The sequence below is a fragment of the Alexandromys fortis genome, unplaced genomic scaffold, assembly GCF_014885135.2.
Source record: "Alexandromys fortis isolate MF-2015 unplaced genomic scaffold, M_Fortis_MF-2015_v1.1 scaffold_58, whole genome shotgun sequence".
In the NCBI taxonomy this organism is placed as follows: domain Eukaryota; kingdom Metazoa; phylum Chordata; class Mammalia; order Rodentia; family Cricetidae; genus Alexandromys; species Alexandromys fortis.
This window is the reverse complement of record NW_026067940.1, coordinates 9,220,559-9,242,859: the sequence shown is the minus strand read 5'-3', so window position 1 is coordinate 9,242,859 and position 22,301 is coordinate 9,220,559. Positions and strand designations below refer to the sequence as shown.

At 41.0% G+C, this 22,301-nt stretch overlaps 1 protein-coding gene across 1 annotated transcript in view; it reads left to right on the top strand.

Annotated features, from left to right (window-relative positions):
- Positions 1-22,301, top strand: part of Thsd7b (thrombospondin type 1 domain containing 7B) — an 863,852-nt gene that overhangs the window by 305,278 nt on the left and 536,273 nt on the right. Inside the window, exon 3 of the mRNA XM_050147880.1 lies at positions 9,604-10,414. Coding sequence (XP_050003837.1) covers positions 9,604-10,414 — 811 coding nt within the window. The remainder of the gene's footprint in view (positions 1-9,603; positions 10,415-22,301) is intronic.

Genomic DNA, 22,301 nt, shown 5'->3' with positions numbered 1-22,301 from the left:
TCCTTGCTTGTGCTCTCTCTCCTTCTGCTCCTGATTTGGACCTTGAGATTTCAGTCCGGTGCTCCAATGTGGGTCTCTGTCTCTGTCTCCTTTCATCGCCTGATGAAGTTTAATATTCAGGAGGATGCCTATATGATTTTCTTTGGGTTCTCCTTCTTATTTAGCTTCTCTAAGAACCCGAATTATAGGTTCAATGTCCTTTATTTATGGCTAGAAACCAACTCTCCAGCCCTATTAGTTTTCTAATGACAGGAAAAGAAAGAGTATAGATTTGGATGAGTAAGAAGGTGTGGATCATTCAGGAGGAGTTGAGGAAGAGAAAGCTGCGATCAGAATATATTTTATAAAAATGTTTATTTCAATAAAAAATATTTTCTTTATTCTGAAAGAGCAGTAAGCTGTTAATAGCTTTTAGCCTGCGGATGACATCTGAATGATAGTCCCAGTTCAGATCACTCCATATTTGCATCATTCAGGGATGCATGGCTGCAGCAAGGGAACCAGAGTCCATGTAGCGATGAGAAGGAATTGCAACAATTGAGCCTGTGAGCCCAAGTCAGTTACCTGTGCTTCTGTCTGTGAAAAAGAGAGAAAGAGGGTGATGGCAATGACCAAGCTAGTGATGGTGGGCTGAAGAAGTGTGGCCAGGTTCCAGGAACATAGAGGTAAAGCTGTGGAAAGACAGATTGGATTCCAACTTTGTAAATATATGTGATTCTTCAGACTTTATGTGTTCATTAGACTTTATGGGGCAAGTGGGTGTTTTTAGTCATTTACGTAGAAAACTGTAATAGGGTTATATTTTCATGACTCTGATGTCTCTCAGATACTGTTATCAAATACGGTAACTTGGAAATAATTTTTCTAAACAAGATGAGGAAGATCTCACATAGTAATAAGTTGCTGGTTAAAATTAAAAAAAAGTCATTATTGTTTTTAAAATGAGATGGAGCAAAAAATTCTGCTCAACCAATCTGTCTGGGTTTTTGTTCTCTTAGCAGAAACACCTGCTGCTAGAAAGATCCATGGGTCCAGAAGCAGATACACCCCATGTAAGCACAACCATGGCAGTTTCCATGAAGCCGCTAGGAAAATTATTAGTGGAATTATTTCCTGAGGGGTTTATTTGGAAGCAAGCTATTCATGTTCACCCCATTCTCCTATGCCTCTGTTGAGCAGAGCTGCTTTTGCTGGGGCCTCTAGCAGACAGTGTGGCTTTATCCAGCTTAGCATTCACTGATCTCTCCCACTATGCAAATAGAACTTTATTCCTATTTGTTTTAAGCAAAAACACCTTTTAAGAATTCAGCTGTCTCTGTATGTATTCCAGTTTGCTTTTCCCTGCCTGATGTCTAGCCAATGCCTAGATAGCCAGGAAAGAAACTAGGGAAGCAAATCCTGCAAGAGCATTGTGCAAAGTCTGGGTCCCCTCGCTTTGTGGCTCAGATGCTGTTGTCTCCCCTGCTTAACTGATAGAAACATCGGAGAGAATAATTTTCTTTCCCCTCACCAGCAAACCCACAGGGCTTAGCTAAAGCACTTCCTGTAAGTAAAGTCAGAGTTGAGTGGATCCATATTTATGGCCTGAGAACACCCCATAAATATCTCTTGACAGGTACCGGAGCTCAGTGAGTTCTAAAGCCATCCCCTGTGCCAAGCCACTGAGCTGGGACAGAGGGGCCAAGAGCCCTAGGATGGAAAGCAGGGGCAGGGCTCTTGGCCCCTCACAGTAGCTGCATTCATAGTCCACCCACCTCTTCGAAATATATTTTGCCTAATGGGCTTTGTAAAGGCTCAACGGCTCAAAATATATCACTGCTAAAAAGAGCTGAACTGGAATTTTTCGGTGAAAGTTTCAGAGCCAGACAGAGTTGTCTACCTAGAGCGTTCTTTCCTTTCAAGGGTGTTCTTATCTGAAAAGCAAAAGCCTATCAACAAATGTGGTGCTTGGAAGATAGTAGGTATGCAATATCCGGGAGCCTGTCATTTCTGTTGCTGTAGCTCTCCTAGGGCTGCACACTTTCTGCCTGGTGCCTGACGATTCCTTCTTGAGCTTAGGCCTTGAACTCTAACGCACATACTCAAGCAGTACTTCAGCCTATGTTTCATTATCTACAAAGGCAGGAGGATTGCCATTCATGTAATGATGTCTGAAGGGCCTTGAGAACTTTTCTCTGCTCCACGTGGGAGTCTAAAGGGGTGAAAAAATCTCAGCGGCACATCACCTGGGCCGTGTGAGCTCAGTGCGCTCTCTAACCTGTTTGTTCATTCCCTCCCCTGGCTCCTCCCTGGCACAAACACTCATGAGACAATTCTTCCTCTTCTGCAACTGTCAAATTGTCGTGGTAGAAACCAGAGTGGTGCGCCATAAAGACTGCTTACCATGTGTATGGAAATGCAACCGTCAGCCCTCTTTCTGCTACAATTGGTTATAGGACCTTGGACATGTCGTTGGGTTGGTTCATAGTTTGCTTCCTCCTGATAGAACTGTGGGCTGCAAGGTTTTTTTTTTCCATCCTTGGTTTCTGGGGAGTCAGTGGAGCAGGTTTTAGTGATCTTAAAGGACATGCCAGGATGCTACAAAGTATTGGCAAGGCAAGAGTCTCTCCTTCACACTTCATAATTCTTAGAAATTTCAAACTGGAAATGCCAGCGAACAANAAGCAACCAATACTGTAAGTTAAACTACAGATTTAAAGTTATCTTTTGAAGACAGAGTCACCTTGTGTAAGCTACCTTGGCCTTGAACTCGTGATCTGTCTGCTTTGGCTCTCCTGCTTCTTTTAATGGAGCTGTATCCACTGGCAACTGATAATTTGCAATAAAAAGTGATAAATAACAGGGGTACTTTGCTTTTAAGTCAGTGGCATCTGTCCATAGAGATGAAGTGGGTTTACAATGTGCTATTAGTGTCAAACAAAATGTAGTCACAGAGAAAGGGCTGGGGACGGCAGCGACGCTGGTGTAGCCTCACTCCAGCGAGGTATAAACTGCCTATCCAGACTCCTGTCATGGATTCATGAACGTCAGCAGACCTTATCGCACCCATGAAAATGAAATTGTGTTTGCTAAATCCTAATTTTTGCTGCCAAGTTATTCTGGGGGTGATTATTGGAATATTTGACCATGTATATCAACCATGACACGATTGTCCTTTTGAAAGATGATTTTAAGGATTTTATTGGTTGTAAAATTGGCAAATGTGTTTGGGGTGTGTGGAGGGGGTGCCTGTGTTATGATATAAGATCAGAGGCCAGCTTGCAGGTGTCCTTTATCTCCTTATACTACGTGAATCGTGGGGATACAGGACAGAACTCAGCTTGTCACTCAGGGATAGTGGCAGGCTGTTTTACCCACCTAGCCATATTGCCACCTTTGAGAGCTTTTGAAGTACTGGGTGGCCATGTGCATTTTCTGATGTGGATAGATTTAGACACTCACTCAGTGCTGTGTTTCCATGTGTTGCTGCCTTCAGGACACCTTCTTAACTATGCTTCCACTCTAACAAGACTGAGAAACAATATCTGATTAACACCGTGTGTAAATAAATACTCAGGGACACAAGAGCCTCTTCTTGAGCAAATTACCATTGCATTTAATGCCAGATTTTGTAAGTGACATTTTATGCCTTGTTAATTTTTATATTTCCAGACTCTAGTACACACCTGCTAAGTAGTATGTACTGAAGGTTTGATTTAGGAGAATGGATAGATCTTTCCCCCTTCTTAGGTCTTATGGAGTACTAGGGCTTTCTAAGGTAAGACTACACTTTGTAGGAGATATCTTCCTGTTGTTCTTCTATTGCTGGCATTAAGGCTTCGAGAAGCAATAATTCTTACACACATTTTCAGATACTTCTTGGCGATGAAGCACCTTGCAAGTATGTCAATGTTGTTTTCTGTCAGCTTTTATGATGTGGAGGTTTATGTCAGAGTGCTCGGTCGAGTAATTATCCACAAATAATCTGCTTAAGATGCCGAACTCTACATCATCATTCATGTAACTCCTCTGCCCTGCTGCCCAAGTTAAAAATAAAACAATGTCAGCATAATAAAAGCTGTGGCTAGGACAAATGAATAATAAAACAAACATCTTTTCTGATCGTATGAATGGGATTAAACCAAGGCTGCTGCTTAACCCTGCGCCAAGAGTCATGCAAAGATGACAAGATTGTGTTTATTTTTCTCTGACCTCAAGAGTCCCAACTTTTTTTTCTTGAGTATAGCAGGGATTTTAACAGATGCCACACCTAAAATTATACCTTCTGCAATCTGTGTCAGACAGGGTGATTTGGATTGGGTTGTTCATTCATCTAAAGTAATCCAGTTCAGAGTAACTTAATTAAGGGAATAAAATCTGCCATCCTCTTCTGTATGCAGAGGAATATTGTATCACAACACTGTCATATCTGTACAGGGAGCCAAAACATGGACAAAACATCCTGGAAATCACAGAGTCAAAATGTAAAAATGATGCAAAATTTCTGTTCCCCTTCCATGGCCAAAAAACTTTTTTGGAACCAGGACTTGAATGTGTTTATTAAAATTGATTCAATTGAAAATACCCAACAGTCAGTCCAAGTGTAGAGAATAAGCCCAGTGAAATGCTCAGTTAAAAATAGGACATCCCTGATCCACTCCCATCAAGGCTCAGGAGACATTGCAGAAGAGGACACAGAAAGATCTTAAGAGCCAGAGGTCAGGAAGGGCCAGGGGGAAAGACCGTCTCCTGATCATGATAGGCTTGCTGCATGCATGAACTCAGTGGAGCTGTGGTGGCCTCCACAAGGCCCATACAAGATCAAGACAGTCAACATTCTAGTATGTGGAGAGGCGCTCAGGAGTTTCACCCCCTAGCTGAGGAGCTATTGGCATCTGATGGGTGTAAGGAGTGGTAGAATTATTTATTTTTCTCCTCGGGGGATGGTCACATATAATGAACATAGAGAGAGCACTGATTGCACTTTATGGATGGGGAGGAGAATGTCGTGAGCATGACATGGGAGAGTCGGAGGCTAATAAGATCAAAATAAATTGTTGGAAATTCTTAAAGAATAGATAGGAGATGATAGATAGATAGATAGATAGATAGATAGATAGATAGATAGATAGATGATAGATAGATAGATAGATAGATAGATAGATAGATANTGATTGATAGATGATAGATAGATAGATGATAGATAGGATAGATGATAGATAGATAGATAGATAGATAGATAGATAGATAGATAGATAGATAGATGATAGAAAGAAATATTTCAATGCCTAGCACTTAATTCAGGAGTACCTGTTTCTATGTCATAGAAAAGACAGTAAGGACAGCACACCTCCACCTTGTTTAAGCTGGCTTACGTAAACATATACAAACCAATACCTCTACATTTATATCAGTGAAATAGTTTTTCTGGAGTGATGTATGGCAAAATAATTGTTTAGAGCCATACTGTCTTAGTAACTCTGTGTGGCTTCTTGCCTGCTTTCCATTTAAAACATATGCAATTACTGAATTGATATTAAAAAATAAATTGAGTTTCTTCATATTATTTATTTAGACATGTAAGCCAAATGTAATTATGATTTTGCATATGTTATTTTTATCTGCTCATTTTTAAGCCTGTCTTTTGTACATGAACTTGGACAAGACTTATATGTCAAACTTTAGGGACATTTCATAAAAATGCATGTGTTTTGAGGTTTCCTCCTGCCCCCCACAAAAGGCAAAAATCCTTCAGGTCTGTGGTCTTCATTCATGTGTATAAAAGTTCATACTTTTTTGCTCACTAAATCTGAATAAATCATGGAGCATATTTATTTGAGAAACCCAAATCACTGTAGGCCACCTGCCCAGAGCTTTCGCCTGTCGTGTTTTGTTTAGAATTTGTTTTTCATTTGTCCTAGACATACAGGACTCGCTTTGCCCTGGCTCCTCATTCAGTTGCTTTTGTCTGCTTGAGCGTTTGTTTCAGCCTTTGTACACAAACTGTCCGGTGTTTACAGACACACACTTTACAGTCCAGGATTCCGGGTCTGCACACCCACGACTGTTCTTACTGCCGCTGGTCCCATCCACGGGAATATTGATGAACAAAACCACAGCCTTCACTATGACATGAATTAAACCTGTGATTGTAGCAATTTAAGTTTTTAATAGTTACATTTTGTCTTCCATTGATCTGGGAAAATGATGCTATTTGATAACATTTGGTGCAGTCGAATGTAAACGCTCGAACAAAAATGACCTTGTGTAAGGTTTAAGATGTTTTATATACATTTCAACTAACGAAGTATAAGCTACTTTAATTTTGAAAGTAGCTAAAGAACTTTTAATGAGAAAACAATATTGTAATGATAAGAAATGTCTTAGATAAATGCTTCTAAAAGTACAATATCTATTTGATAGTATGTTTTAACTGAATGAAATTTGGTATTAACTTCTTTAAGACTGAGTAGTAACAAATTGACTTTTTTCCCTCTCTTTAATTCATACCAAAAATCTTGAGCCTCTGTATGCATGTAATACCTAAGCAAATAGAGATGCCCTGACAGCTTTATTTTAAAGTCTATGGTACTGTAATTTACAAATCGTTTTCTTTTGTTACATTGAATTATTTTAATATCACCTATGATTGATTGTATACTTTAAGTTCACCACCATCAGATGCTTTCAAAATATCCCTTTATTGAGTGGATCTTTTTAGAGAAACCAAGAGATTATCCAACAGAGTGGACAGTGGGTAGGACACTTAAAATAAAACAAGCACATGGCATCTCTGCTCTAGAGCCTGCTGGCAGTGGTCAGCTAGCAAGCATCCTTATTTGCATGTTGCTTATGAACACAGGAGTAAAGACATTTATCAAGCCAGCTAGTGTTGAGCGCACCATTTTGCAAGAGTAATCACTTTATCATGGGCAGTCGATGCTGGGACGAAATGCCAAAAGTGAGCAGGCAAACTCCAAGTTATATTGCTGAGTAAAAGCTGTCTTACTGTAATGAAGTACACCTTTTCATGTCCACAAAATGAACTCCCCATTGTGCTGATCTCTTTCATAAATGGACTATTGTCAGCACAGCTTGACAGTGCAGGGTTATCATGTGGCCAGAGTATGGATACGGGGAGGAACTGAACTACCAAGAATATTAGAATGAGATACTATTTTTCTGCTAAAATAACAAATCCTGCCATAGTAGGCAACCCAAATATAGACAGATACCCTACTTCTCTGGGACTCCTGTGATACTGTTTCCCCAATGCCTGTGACTATTCTAAACATATAATTGATGGGCATGTAAATTGACATGTAAAGTATACTTCATGAAGTGATTAAGCTGCATTTGGGATGCCCTGTGAGTCTTGGGAACAGGGAGGCTGTCTTCTTTCCCTGCTGGTGATGATTATTCTGCTTTCTGGGATGCAGAGTGCCTCGGTGAGCTCCAGCATCTTTATAGTAGACATGAGTTATATAGTTAGCTTTCCCAAACATCCTCAGGTTCAGGTTACATATGTGAGGAAATTAAGAGCAGGTTATTACATATGATCATTTTATGTCCTTCTAAAACATGTATGATCAAAGATGGGAGATGGTTCAGTGGGGGAAGTGTTTGTTCTGCATGCATAAAGACCTGAGTTCAAACCCCACAACTATGCGAAAGGGCTGGACATGGTGGCACATGCTTATGATCACAACTCTGGGGAGGCAGAGACAGACAGACTCCTGTAAGTCACACAGGACAGGCTGCTTGGTAAGCTCTAGGGTAGGGAGGAGAGACCTTGCCTCAATAACAAAAAAGGAAAGAAAAGAGAGAAAGAGAGAAAAAAGAAAAATATGACCAGTGTTCTGAGGATGTCCCCTGGCTTTCATATAATGCCCCACCTCTCTGAGAGAGGCTTGCTGGATGACACCAGAGGAGAGGTCAGCAGACAAGATTAAGAAATAAATGGCCTCAGTAAACATCTCCCTTTTATGCAGAAACTCATTAATTAAAGGATCTGCTTGTTACAAGCTAATGTGGGAAGGTTGGCCTGGAGTTTGTACCTATCAGAAATCAAAACCAGATAGGCATTGTAGTTTGTACAGCACTTCCAACTTCTTGAGAGGCAGAGACAGAGGACAGAGAAGTGCTGGATCCCCACAGCCCAAGGCTAACCTAGGCCACGCAGAAAGAACAAGAGTCTTTAAAACCAAATAGTATTTCATTTGAAATACTAAGAATAAGGAAGGACTAAATACAGATAATGGACACTTGAGTCATGAATTAGATTTCAAAGTTAATTCTAATTTTATCTCTATTGTAGATGTGTGTGTGTGTGCACGTGCATGTGTGGTGGATAAGGACATTAAAGTATATTCAACAGTCAATGTGTAAGATTCTATAAGAAGATTCACAGCATTAGGGCAGGTTATTCTAACTGTATAGAAGTTCACTGAGATGTATAGACTGTGTGTGGTTAATCTCTCTGTGTGTATGTGTGCTTTCTTTTATATTATAAAGTTTTAATTTAAAAAGAAGATCAAGATTTAAACAAACAAACAAAACCCCATCTCATTTCCAGGTTCCGATTTTCCATAATCAAAGCAGACGTCATATCCTGCCTCTCTGTTGTTCTTGTGCTGGATTTGTTTTCCTTCCTGCAGTTCGCCACAGGAAAGAACGACCCCAACTGAGGACAATCATTTAGAAAGTAAAAATATATTAGGATGTTCACTTTTTTTTAAATGTACTTCTCTTTTGAATTTTGTAAATATATATTCCGAGGAAGTAGAAATATGAAAACTCCTACATTATTAAAATCTTGGCTTTAGGGCTTTTCTTTTAANACCCATTGCCATTGTTCTTGGGGTCTCAGTAGTCCTCATTGTCCGCTATGTTCAGTGAGACCGGTTTTAACCCAGGCTTTTTCAGACCCAGGCCAGCTGGCCTTGGTGAGTTCCCGATAGGACAGAAGTTTGTTCTTATTATTTTTATAAATAGGGGTGGTTTGTTTGCTTATAAGTCTCTGATCATGTGCTTGTCAAGTACCTGAGGCCAGAAGAAGGTTGTGGATTTCCCAGAACTGGAATTATAGATGCTTGTGATTTGTTTTGTGGATGCTAGGAATTGAACCTGGGTCCTCTGAAAGAGCACCCAGGGCTTTTAACAGCTCAGCCAGCCCCTATAATTTTCAAATGAAACGTTACCAAGCTAGAATGTATTAAGACAAAGTTAGTAGAAGGACTCAATATTGAGTCATCCATACAAGCTTCAGAACTTAATAATGGAAACGTCGGATCATTAGTTAACGGTTTTCGTTGGTATCATACTTTACCACTACTGGTCCTCAGACTACCTCCTCAGGTCAGCACTTCCAGTATCTTCCACCTTACATGACTACAGAAATACACATCACAGTATTCAAGTAAGGTTTGCTAGTTTGTTGTATTCTAATAAGAGACAGAAGGCAATTTTCACAGTCAACCGAGGTAGAGTCCCCCAACTTTGACACTAAATATTACCTCCATTTCACACCAAACTTGTGATTAGTGGCTGTATTGCGAAATATGTAGACATACTTCTCTTTCCCCGAGTTGAAGAATGATGGAGAGCCTTGTTTTCCTATCTCAGGTCCCTGGGGAAGGTGTGCAGGTGACTGCGGACCAGGCGGAGCCCAGAGTCGAGCTGTGTGGTGTTTTCACATAGAAGGGTGGACCAGTCCCATGTCGAACTGTGAGGAGAGCAGCCGACCTCCAAAGGAAAGGAGCTGTTTCCGCGTGTGTGACTGGCACAGTGACCTGTTCCAGTGGGAGGTTTCCGACTGGCACCTTTGCCTGCTGGTTCCTGGGGCCCAAGGCGAGCCCCGGCCACGGGCTGCAGAGTGTGTGACCGCGCAGCACGGTCTGCAGCACAGGACCGTGCGCTGTCTGCAGAAGCTCAACAGAACCATGGTGGCCAGTGAGATCTGTGAACACTTTGCCCCTCATCCCCCGACAGAGCAAGCCTGCCTCATCCCTTGCCCCAGGGACTGTGTGGTATCCGAGTTCTCCCCATGGTCCACTTGCAGCGAAGGGTGTGGGAAGAAGCTGCAGCACAGAACTCGCGTGGCCATCGCGCCCCCTCTGTATGGAGGTCTGCAGTGTCCGAATCTGACTGAATCCAGAGTCTGCGAGGCTCCGGTTTCCTGTCCTCTTGGGAAAGAGGAATATTCCTTCAGCCTTAAGGTGGGACCGTGGAGCAAATGTAGACTTCCTCACCTTAAGGAAGTCGACCTCAGTGGAAGAAATGTCCAGGATTTTAGCTCCGATTCAAACGAGCAAGTCACCCTAACACAACAGAGTTACAAAGCACAACACCACTCCCAGCCTGGGGGTGTAGAGATAGGCTTTCAAACCAGGCAGGTGTGGTGCACCAGAAGTGATGGAAGAAACGCCCTGTTAAGGTAGGATGTCCTCCCTGCTTCTCTTCCCTAGACCTCGGATATTTTAATGCGCATAGCCATAGGGGTTCTTTGTGATCTCTATAAAGACGAAATAACAAGTTTGTAATTTGGGATTTTAGAGACGGTTCACCTAAGAAATTTTCTATTTCTATTAGAAATGTCAGACATTTCATAATATAAATAGTTAATGTTTTAAACTTTTATTCCTTTTCTCTGTGTCTGTCCTGTCTGTCCCTCTATGCATATGTCTCTGTCTCTTTGAGTCTATGTGTCTCTGTATATCTCTGCCTCCCCTCCTTCCCCATGTGTGTGTATGTGCATGTATGTGTGTGCATACGTGTGCCTCTGTGTATGTATGTGTGCGTGCGTGCATGCGTGCGTGTGATATACATGCACATATCAAGAGGGAAGAGCATAATCCCCAACAGTTCTTTCCTCCACCATGAGAGTCCTGGGGAGCTAACTGAGGTTGTCAGGCCTGGCAGTGAGCATCTTTATCCACTGAGCCATCTCACCTATGCCACGATGCTTTAAGTTCTTGTGTGATTACTAACTCCTTCACACAAAGCTAAAATCTTTCATTTCTCCATTTCATCCCAATATTGGCGAATATAAACAGAGGACTCAAGTGACTATCATAATAAGAACTAAATGGTCTTTGTGTTGAGAAATTAGCCTTGCTCCCAGATACAGAACATGAACATGTCATTGTTCCCTGCCGTTTACAATGCATCTGTGGTGTTTCGAGTTTATTTCTGTTTTCATTTCTTTTCTACATTTTCTACCACTAGAAAAATTCTTGAATCTCTGAGTTAAGTGTATTTTTTTATATTAGTAACAGCATCAAAACTTAACCCAAGACTGTTTTTTTTAGTATTGCTTAATCAAAAATGAAAATTTGCACGAGCAATAATTAAAATTACTTTCTGTATAGAGAACAAACTCTTAAAAGCAATAATTTAGATATCAAAATTGTTTAGATCTATTCTTTCAAAACTACTTTTAAACGTCCACAGAGCTGTGCTGAAAACATGTTTAGTTTTCTTCCAAGCTACTTAAATGGAAATGTTAGTAAATTTTGACATCCGTTAAGCACACACAATTACGGTACCTTTCAGTAAGATTTAAATCATCAAATAGCACAATGCTATTGTCAGGCTGTAATCATTATCATCAGTGGCTCTTTCTTGAGATCACAAAAGAGGGCCCCCTGTTTAGTAATGTAATGATGGCGTTTCCTCGGGTCCTTCGGGAGGAGTGCCTGTCAACTGTGAGTCCCCGTTCTCATTCACACCATAAACAATTGGCGAGGGCACTGGAGACTAATTTCTGCTACTTCACTCCTATCTCTGAAAAGCCCCAAAGATTAAATAGAGGATCAGGATGATTTATTTGAACACATTGTGTGGTGAATATTTCATATTTATTTCTTTAATGAATAATGCAGTCAGAATTCCCATTTTATTAATTATCTGTTTGTTTCTGCAAGACTCCTTTTTGTTAAAAAGTAAGCCTTTTTGTTTTGTTTTTTATCATTAAAAATAGATTTTTCAGTACAGTATATTCTGAGTATGGTTCCCTGCCCCCAAACCTCCCAGTTTTTTCCCATCTCCCCTCACAGCCAGATCCATAGCCTTTCTGTCTCTCCTTTAGAAAACAAACAAACATCTAAGGAGAATAATAAAGTCAGAAAAAAACAAACAACTCAGAATAGGACAAAACAAACACAATAGAAAGAGAAAAAAGAAAAAAAGGCATTAAAAGGCACATAGACGGAGAGAGAGACATGTTTGTACACACAGGAATCCCATAAAACTGCAACTTCGAAAGCCATGATATATATATATATATATATACATATACATATACATATATATATATACATATACATACATACACACAAACGACCTGTACGGTTTTAGGGAGAGAGAGAGAGAGAGAGAGAGAGAGAGAGAGACCCTGACCCAGGATTATAAACAACCAAGGAACAGCCAAAGATCAAAGCTGTCCCTGAGTTCCTTTTGTGCTTGCCGTCTACTGCTGGGCATGAGGCCACCCTTATGGGTGGTTTGCTTCCTCAGTGAGACTCCCTTGTAGAGAATTCATGCACCATTCCCAAGTGTTTATTAATTGGAACTACCTTCTGGTTTAGAGATGGGAGGAGGCGAGTGTCCGCATCTCCTCTCTCTAAGACCCCATCAGAAGCTGCCTATGCAGGTCCTGTGCCTGCTGCCACAGTGTCTGTGAGTTCACGCGTGTGCTGGTGGTGCTGTGCTTAGAAGGTCTTGTTTCCTGGTGCTAGATCAGTTTCCATTTACAGTAGGAGGCTTTGGTTTAGAGAAGAGTAGCAGCACAGAGTTCCCCAATCCCTCTTCCTGTTCCCAAACAGTTCTGCTTCTGTTTAACAGTTTGCATTAGTGTGATACTCTTGCCCAAGCTAAGACACAGAATACTTTTATCTCCACAGTTAATTCATATGTTGAAAATCTAACCTGAAATAAAATGAGGCTGCGGGGGAGGTCATTCAGGCAGCATGGTGGAGCCCACGCATATGGATCTACGGTTTTATTAGACTTTTTTTTTTTCTTGCTGTTTCTGTCATGACGGTTTTAGTGTTTAATCTCATAGGGAGATTATTACCACAACTTGGTTGGCACCCTGCTGTTTCTTTACTCTGAGCTGTTACTAACATTTTGTTTCTTGAAAGCTGTGTAACCCATGATACTTCTGTTATAGTATGGTGAACCTTACTAAGAGTGTAGTTACAAAAAGATGATATAGTTTAGGATCATCAACATGAGCCTGTTTATTCCATGGTTATAGGTTATGGGTTTCCTCATGAGGGATCTCTTCCCAGCCTCCAGGCCAGCTTTTATACATACCTTTGTGTGGAAAGAGAAAGAAAAGCTGTATGATTAAACTCCTTTGTATGAGTGCTAATTTTTACCCAAGAGTCCCCTTCATGCCCTAGGCAATTCTCAAAGCCCCCACCTCCCAAAAGGAATTTAAGTCTCAATTCAGGAGATGCAATTTAGTCCCGAACATGCACTTGGTGATAGCTGTTGAACCAAGACCGGTAATAACACATTTAGAGATGGGGTTTGCAACTGTCTTCACTCTTCGTATAGGCCATGGGTTGCACAAGTAGATAGTAATATGTCTCCATCATTGCACTATCTTCCAGAATTGATTCTCACTCTCACCCCCACAAAGTCCTGGGGACCATTGTTCATTTCCCAGTCTATAATTATGTAGCATTTAATCACCTTTGATTTCTTTTCCTTTACCAGTGTGCATTTCTTTCATCCATGGCTTAGCCCAGTGGTCTTTCTCCTTGCTGTTTTCCGTATGTGAGTGGTACTTGTACATGCCTCTGCCAGCCCAGTGGTCTGAGGAGGATGTCAACTCTTTCTCTTGCCACAGTGCTTCTCACTGAATCTGGAGCAAGGCTGGCAGACAGCAAGCCCCAGAAATCCTAATGTCTACACCCCTAGCAATATTGGAATTATGTGTGTGTGCACAGGCACACCAGGCTTTTACTGTGAGTGTTGAGGATTTAATTCAGGTTGCTTCAAATACTGAGACATCCCCTCAGCTCAGTGTCCACTTCCTTCCCATCACTGACTAAGGTAGTATTGTACTACTAAGTATTGTACTACTAAGGTAGTAAAGTACCACAGGTCCTTTCTCCATTCATCAAGGATCATATTGGCTGCTGCCAAGTTTGAGGCTATTAAGAATACAGTTCCAGTAAAAAGAATTATACAGATATTTTTGTATACACTGTTTCAACTCTTTTGTTTAGATCCTAAGGAGCACAGTCACTGTGGGAAGGGAGTGCTTAGTTTCTGTAAGGAACTGTCAAGTGTATGACAGGAAGAAATGGCTCAGTGGTTGAGAGTACGCATCCCTGCAGAGGACCACATGGGCATCTCACTCTCCAGTCATGGCAGGTCTAGAGTATTTGAAACTCTTTTGTGACATCTGAGTGCATTCTCATACATACAGCATATACCCCACAGGTACATACATGCAATTAAATAAAATTGAAATATTAAAGTAGAAATGCCAACTGTAGTTTTTTTAACTCTTTACTCTTTGGGGGGTCTGCTACTCAGCTCCCAAATAATCACATGGAAGCATATCCTTTCTTATCAATGCCCAGCCTTAGCTTGGCTTGTTTCTAGCCAGCCTTTTTTTAACTTAAATTATCCTGTCTACCCTATGCCTCTGGGCTTTTACATTTTTCTAGTTATCTATATCTTTCTTTACTTTTTACTCCATGGCTTGCTGTGTAGCTAGGTACATGGGCCCTGGAGCCCATCTCCTTCTTCTCCACACTGCCTCCCCTGCCCCAGCCCACTCCTCAATCTTTTCCCCTTTCTATTTATTTATTCACTCTGCCTGGCAGCCCCACCTATCATTTCTCCTGCCTCACTATTGGCCATTCAGCTCTTTATTAGACCAATCAGATGTTTTAGACAGTCAAAGTAACACAGTTCCACAGAGTTAAACAGATGCAACATAGAAGAGGGCAACACATCTTTGCATCATTAAACAAATGTTCCACAGCATAAACGAATGTTACTCATCTTCCACTAATATTCCACAACAGCCAACTCTCTCTAGGGTGTCGAGAGCACTTTACATCCTTACAACCAATGAATAGGAATCCCTATGTCTTTGCATGCCAGCATTTGTTGCTGCTGGTATCTGTGAAGACTGATGTGATGGGTGAGTGTTATTGTCTCTTGTGTGTAAGTGTGTGTTTGTTCCTTTCTTCTCAGTATTTCCCTGCATCATCTTCCCTGAGTTTCCTGAAGCTATGATTTGCTAACTGGTGTTAATTTTGAGGTAAGATTCATGAAATGATCCCCATGGAGCTGAGTCTACCAGGAGTTTTTTAACTGTCCACACTGAACCGCAATCCACATTTGTTAGGTCTCCCTACCCTGTCAGGCCTGCAGGTCTGATTTCTGCTTCTGCTTTTCTTTCAACAGACTATGTTTGTTTTTCTCTGGAATTTTGGGCTCAGTTAATTACCTTTGGACATTAGTTCTCTGATGGATGTAAGAGTTGTTTGTCAGTCTATGTGGCTTCTATGTCTAAGACCCTTGCATACCTGGATGGGCACCAGAGGTCCCTGTGATCTCTTTAACACTTCGGGCAGCATATTGAAACCAGACCATCTCTTTCCACATTATGCCGTGACATCGTATCTCAGGAACATTCATTTCATTTAGTCATCAAGGGTTATGAAATGCCTCACATCCTGCCATGGAATGATCAAGCTGTTAGGAAATATGGTGTGCGTGAGGGCATTTCTGTGCCTCCACCTTCTACTGCCAAGACAGAAGTGGTGCCCTTGCCAAGCGGTTTGAGCTTGTGGTTGACAGAGCTGTCTCATTTCTGGATGACTCCCCGAACTGTGCTGGCTCGCCTCACAGGAATGATGAAAAGGTTGAAATGTATCTCCCCAAAGAAATTTCTTTCCATAGCCCTTCCCTTTTAGTTTTATGCAAGCATGTATTAATCATACCTAATGGGTTTCCTTAAGCTATTTTCACACATGTGTATATTTTGATCATATCCAGCCTCTGTTACTGTCACTGTTCCTCTCCGTTCCTATTGATTCCTAGCCTCCTTCTAAAGTTCCCATCCAGCTTTGGTGTCCAGTTTTTGTTTCTTTGTTTTGGCGACTCACTGAGTTTAATTAGAGTTCCTTACAGAAACATGGGTGATGGGTTATTTACAGGAGCATGGGCTACTTACCCTTGACAACACCACGGAGAAAAATTTCTCTTCCTATCACAACTATTAACTGCCTAGAGATCCTTAGGGAGGGTTGGGCCAGTGAGGACCTTCCCCCTTCCGTGGTGGAATGTCAACAGGCCAGTCTAGTATAGGTCTTGTCCAGGTAATCACAGCAGGAGAAGAAGATCAATAACACCATGACTGTGACATGCTATTGTACTCTCAGTGTCTAGGGAAAACATTGCTATCTTTTGAGCCTTTAAGTTTGTCCTAATCTCCGTGCCTTGTCTGAATGTAAAAACTGCCTTCACCTTGTGATGCTTCTATGTTTAGGCCTGCTGCCCTTTGTTGGTCTCTGGGGAGCTACAATGACAGTGCTCTTGCATTTCGTCTGTTTTGACTGGGGCATCTGCTAGCTCTTGTGCCCACGGTATAGGGAAAAAACTGCCTCCACTTCCATAATGCAGCTCCTGCAGGGCTTTGCTGAAAGTCACTTTCTCGGTCTAGGAAACAGCTCTAATGAATGCCCTTTTGCCGGCCGTCTCATCGACTACCATGTCCTTCAATAAACACCCCCAGCGATTTTCCTTTCACATTTAATATCTACAGTGGTGAGCAGGGCATGATTCTCTGTGCTACTCTCTTCTTCATCATTGATTTGCCTCTTATATTTCAATTCTTTTTAATGATCGATGTATTTTATTTCCTGTCTATGACCGTTTCACCTGCATGTGTGTAATTGCATCATGTGTGTGCAGTCCTCACAGAGGCCAGAATCAGGTACATCTGACTGAAGTTCAGCAGATGGTTGGAGTTTCTGTGTGGATGCTGGGAGCTAAACATGGATCCTCTGCACAGGCAACAAAGGCTCTTAACCACTGAGCCATCACCCCGCTCCCTTGAGCTTTTGTTTTTAATAGTATCATTGCGTCTCCTAATTTTTCTCCTTCGCTTTCATGAGTCTCTGTTTCTAGTTCCATTATTACCTTTAAAGGCACTTGGAAGGAAGAGGTAGGTGCATCTCTGTGAGTTCAAGGCCAGGCTAGTCTACACGAGCTAGTTCCAGGATAGGCTCCAAAACTACAGAGAAACCCTGTCTTGAAAAACCAAATTAAATAAATAAAGACACCTGTTGGCCACACATCCCATCAGTCTTTCTTTCTCTATCAGTGGCTACTGACCCTTTATAATACCTAAATTCATGAAATGGGAAGTTTTTTTTTAAGTTTTTGTTTTTATTTCACATTTAATTGCCAGAGTAGAAGTACATCTATGTTAAGAACAGAACACAATCCATAGTTTTGTTTTTTGTTTTTGTTTTAGGTGAAATTATTTGACTTTTATTCTGATCCAGAAGAACATTTGGTATGGGCATCATTTTAAGACCCATGATCATTTGGACAGTGTTAAATACACTTTAACTCCTCAGATCACTTTAGTTGAATAAACACAACATTATATGCCCAGAGAAAGACACCTGAAAGAGGATACATCTTAAGACTATAGAAAGAACCATCACCTCGGCATCTCAGCTACGGTCCTTACTCTGTTCTTTTATGAATGTCCCTGAACTGGAGCTATTTCCCTGTTCCTCACCAAGCATAAACAAATGTCAACTGCCTTCACAAATTCTTCTGACAATTCATTCTTAGAAACTAAGGTCATGCGATTGCCCCTTGTGTTGGTGAGAAGAGGAATGAAGGAAACATTTTTCCCCACTACGTCTTGATTTCCATATCTGTTTTCCCTCCTCATCCATATCACTGTAATTTTATATTTAATATATTGAATACTAATGTGGTTTCAGCCACCATGAATGCTAGTTCTCTTCCTCTCAGGTGGGAAGTTCTGCGAGGAGCAGCTAAAACCAGCTCACAGACCCAAAGGAAACATATATAGATCCTCCTGAAAATTGGAAGCAGACAAAATCACCAGGCAAAAGTTGGGAGCATTGGGGGTAGAGGTGGGGTGGGGGAAGGGGAAGGGGGGAGAGAAGAGAGAAGGGGAGGGTTGGGGAGAGCTTGGGGAGTGGGATGGTTGAGATGGAGGAAGGATGGAAATGGGAGCTGGGAAGAAGATAACTTAATAAAGGGAGCCATTTTGGGGTTAGCAAGAGGCTTGGCTCTAGAGGGGTTCCCAGGTGTCTATGGGTATGTCCCCAGCTAGGACCCTGGGCAGTGGAGGAGAGGATGCCTGAACAGGCCTTGTCCCATATTCACACTGATGAATATCTTGAATATCATCATAGAACCTTTGTCCCTCAACGGATAGAGATAGAGACAGAGACCCACATTGGAGCATTGGACTGAGCTCCCAAGGTCCAGTTGAAGAGCAGAAGGAGGGAGAAGATGAGCAAGGAAGTCAGGACCACGAGGAGTTGGTCCACCCACTGAGACAGTGTGCCTGAGCTAATGGGAGCTCACCAAATCCAGCTGGACTGGGACTGAACAAGCATGGGATCAAACTGGACCCTCTGAAAGTGGCTGACAATTGGGGCAGACTGAGAAGCCAATGATAAGGGCACTGGGATTTGTCTCTACAGCATGTACTGGCTTTTTGGGATCCTAGTCAGTTTGGATGCACACCTTCCTAAGCCTGAATGTAGAGGGGAGAGGGCCTTGGACTTCCCACAGGGCAGGGTACCCTGCCCTCTCTTAGAACTGGAGGGGGAGGAGGAATGACGGAGTGGGAGGGAAAGTGGAAGGAGGTGAGGAAGTGGAAATTTTGATTGGCATTATTTATAAAGTAATAAAAAATAATCTGCTGAAAAAAAAAACAGCTTACAGAGAGAGCAGCTTCTGTGTTGGTTTGGTAGATGAGTGAGGTGTTGAAACCCCCACCCCACTGTCACTGCTCGGCAATGGTGGGTTCCTCTTGTGCAGTTGGGAAGACATGGGCTGCTCTCTCTTTTAGCCAGGTCCCCCTTTTACTCTCTTTTTTGCCGGTAATATATGTCTGGTTTATTTTTTTTTTGTTTTTTTTTGTTTTTTTGTTTTATTTCTTAATCATTCTTTTCCCTCCCCATCTCCTCCTAAATTCTCCTCCCCTCCCTATATATCTAGTTCCATGTTCTTTTTGGACCTTGATTTTAAATTTAGTAAGCTACACGCTGTCTTTTAAGAGGTGAGTAGAAGCCAAATTTAAGGTTATCAATGAGAACTGACTAGATGCTGTGATTGGTTCTGATTTTTTTCTTTATTGTTACATTTTTTCTTTCTCCCCTATTAGAATAAGAGATCTGCTGGCTTAGCACATTGGGTAACATGGATTCTTTCTGACTTTTCTTCAGTTTGTTCTTCTCATGAACTTTATTCTTTACTACATCTAATGACTGATACTGTCTTTCTTCTTCCTTTCTGTATAGCATTCCTTCATGTGTATTTTGAAGTGCTGTCTTGGATATCCTGAGATGATTTCATCTTACAATAGTTTTGTTTCTTTATAAATTTTAAAAGATAACTTTTAATAAACATAGAAATATTGGTGGACATTTACTTACTTTCAGGACTTGAAATACATCATTCCATTCATTCTGCTGATTGCTGACGAGAGGGCCACTATTATTCTAATACTTCTGTCTTTTTATGTACATTGGCATTTTTCCATTATTCCTTTTCATATTGTCATTTTATGCTTCGAAGTTTTGACATCTTGACTATGATATTACACTGAGAGATTATTTTCTCTTCATGTCTATTTGAGGTTGCATATGCCTCTTGTATTCAGATGTCAATTCCTTTCTCTAAGGCTGAGAAATTTCTTACTGCCAATTCTTAAACATTTTGGGGGCTTTAGTCATTTCCTTGATGCCTTCTCTCTCCCTGGGGAAGCTTTCTAGGAGCCTTTGGAACATACTCCGGGGTGGTTAAAGTTGTGGCAATGCTCATTAATTTTTTGCATATAGCTATTTCTTTTTATGCCATCATGTCATCCATCATGAAATCCTTTCTCAGACTTTGTATTTTCTGGTCATAGTGTTTTTATTTTTATTTTATTGGTTGAGATTTATTTTCGGTATTTCTGTTAATGTTTATTTTTCTAGTGAGTAAACTCTTGGGCCTGTATTGTTGTTGTTATTGTAAGTATGTCTTTTGAAGGATAACTTTCTAGAAATACAGTGAAAAGACAGATCTATACAAATCTTATTAGGTATTGGCATTTTTTCCCTCACAGCTACATCACTGTCTCAAGATTCGAAATTGAATTACTTGGACGAAGTACTTTTGGCCATTTAGAATAAAATTCTTGAGTAGTAATGGTTAAAGTTCCTTCTAAGAGAGTAACATTGTCCTATCACTGGGGAAGGGAAGGAGAGAGAGACACACACACACACACACAGAGAGAGAGAGAGAGAGAGAGAGAGAGAGAGAGAACATATTCTGTCTCCAGGATGGGAATGCCTGGATAATGTAAATATGAATTTCCTTTCCACAATCAGGTTTATTTTTAGAGGAGTAGATGGGAAGAAGAGAATTTCAGTTAAGACATAACTGCACTCACCCAAGGCTGGGGTTAAAGACAGATTTTTCTTTCTGATAAAAACTTAGAACCTGACAAATCTGAGTTTACAACAATAAGAATTTTACATGTTTTAACCAGGCAAAAACAGAAAAATGAACTAAAAAGAAGTTCTTTAATTTGGACTTTGGCACATTTGTAATTTTCTGATTTAAAAAAAAAATAATTTCTCACTTGGCAGTGGTAGCACATGCCTTGAAACCCAGCACTCAGGAGACAGAGGCAGGTAGATCTCTGTTCTACAAGAACTAATTCCAGGACAGCTAGGACTGTGACACAGAGAAACCCTGTCTCGAAAGACAAAACAAAAGAAAACAAAACAAAGGAAAGAAAGAACAAAAAGAGAAGAAAGAAAGAAAGAGAGAGAGAGAGAGAGAGAGAGAGAGAGAGAGAGAGAAAGAAAGAAAGAAAGAAAGAAAGAAAGAAAGAAAGAAAGAAAGAAAGAAAGAAGGAAAAATCACTAAATCACTTCTCTTTCTGGGACTTGGTTTTCGGTTTTCTTCTGCATAAAAGGAAGACGGTGGCTAAGGCCTCAGATGATGGCTCTGTGGCCTTTGTCTTTTCTCAGCAGCACACACTCTCAAATCTGTGCCTGCACATCATTCTTAGGATTCTGTCTAAGAAATTTGGAGAAGATAAAATCTCCTCTATCTAGAAACTTGCACTGCATTTTAAATCTCTGCTGAATGAAGTTTTCTGGTGACAGGAGATGATCATAGTATTAAAAACATCCCAGTTTACTGCAACAACACACCACGGGGGTTCCTTCTGGAAGCTTTAATGCCGCGGTATGTCTGTGTATTTACCTCTGTATCTATGGAGAAATCTCTGTTCCCGAGGAGCAACCAAACAGCATATAAACAGAATCTCATACTGCTATTTTAGCTTTAATATGATTTTAGGTTTATTGCCTATTGAAAAATTCAAAATTGTATGTATCATGAAATTAAGAGGAATTTTAACACTGAGGTTTGGTTTAATGCTAGGGCTTGGTTTTACTGAGCATTAGAGAAGAAAAAAGCTGCTTCTCCTCTTATTTCCAAACCCTGACCTGAACTAGGCAAATGAATTGGTAAAATGAGAGATCTGTCAGGTTCATTTGGTAAGAAAGGAGGCTGTAGAGATTATTTACAAAGTCCTTTAGAAAAAGCCTCCTGATAGTGCCAAGAGTTTTCCTTGGAAATCTGAAGTCACTTCGCATTTAGAAATCATCTTCCAGACAGCATTGAGAATGTTCTGCTTATTCCGATGTCTTTGTTTTCAAAATCCAGGACTAGTGGGACTAGTAAGACTAGTCAGGTAGAGCAATGCTCTTACCCGACAGTAGCTCGCACAGGCCTTGGTGCGTGCAGATTTCCTTTCAAGTTCTCATCCTTGCCATCTTTTTGTTTGTGTGTCCCCCTGTGCTTGGCAGGTGGCAGAACCCAAAATTCAGCAACACTAATAGCACGTATCACACATGGTCGCCAAGGTCTGTCTTCTTTGATTCTACCTCGGCTCTGGTTCTGGTCTCCACTGTCATTTCATTTCTTGATATTATTTTCATGATGTGATCTTTCAAAGGTTCCACCCAGCTAAAATTGGGTAGTGGTAGAAGTGCCCATTATCCTGCTTT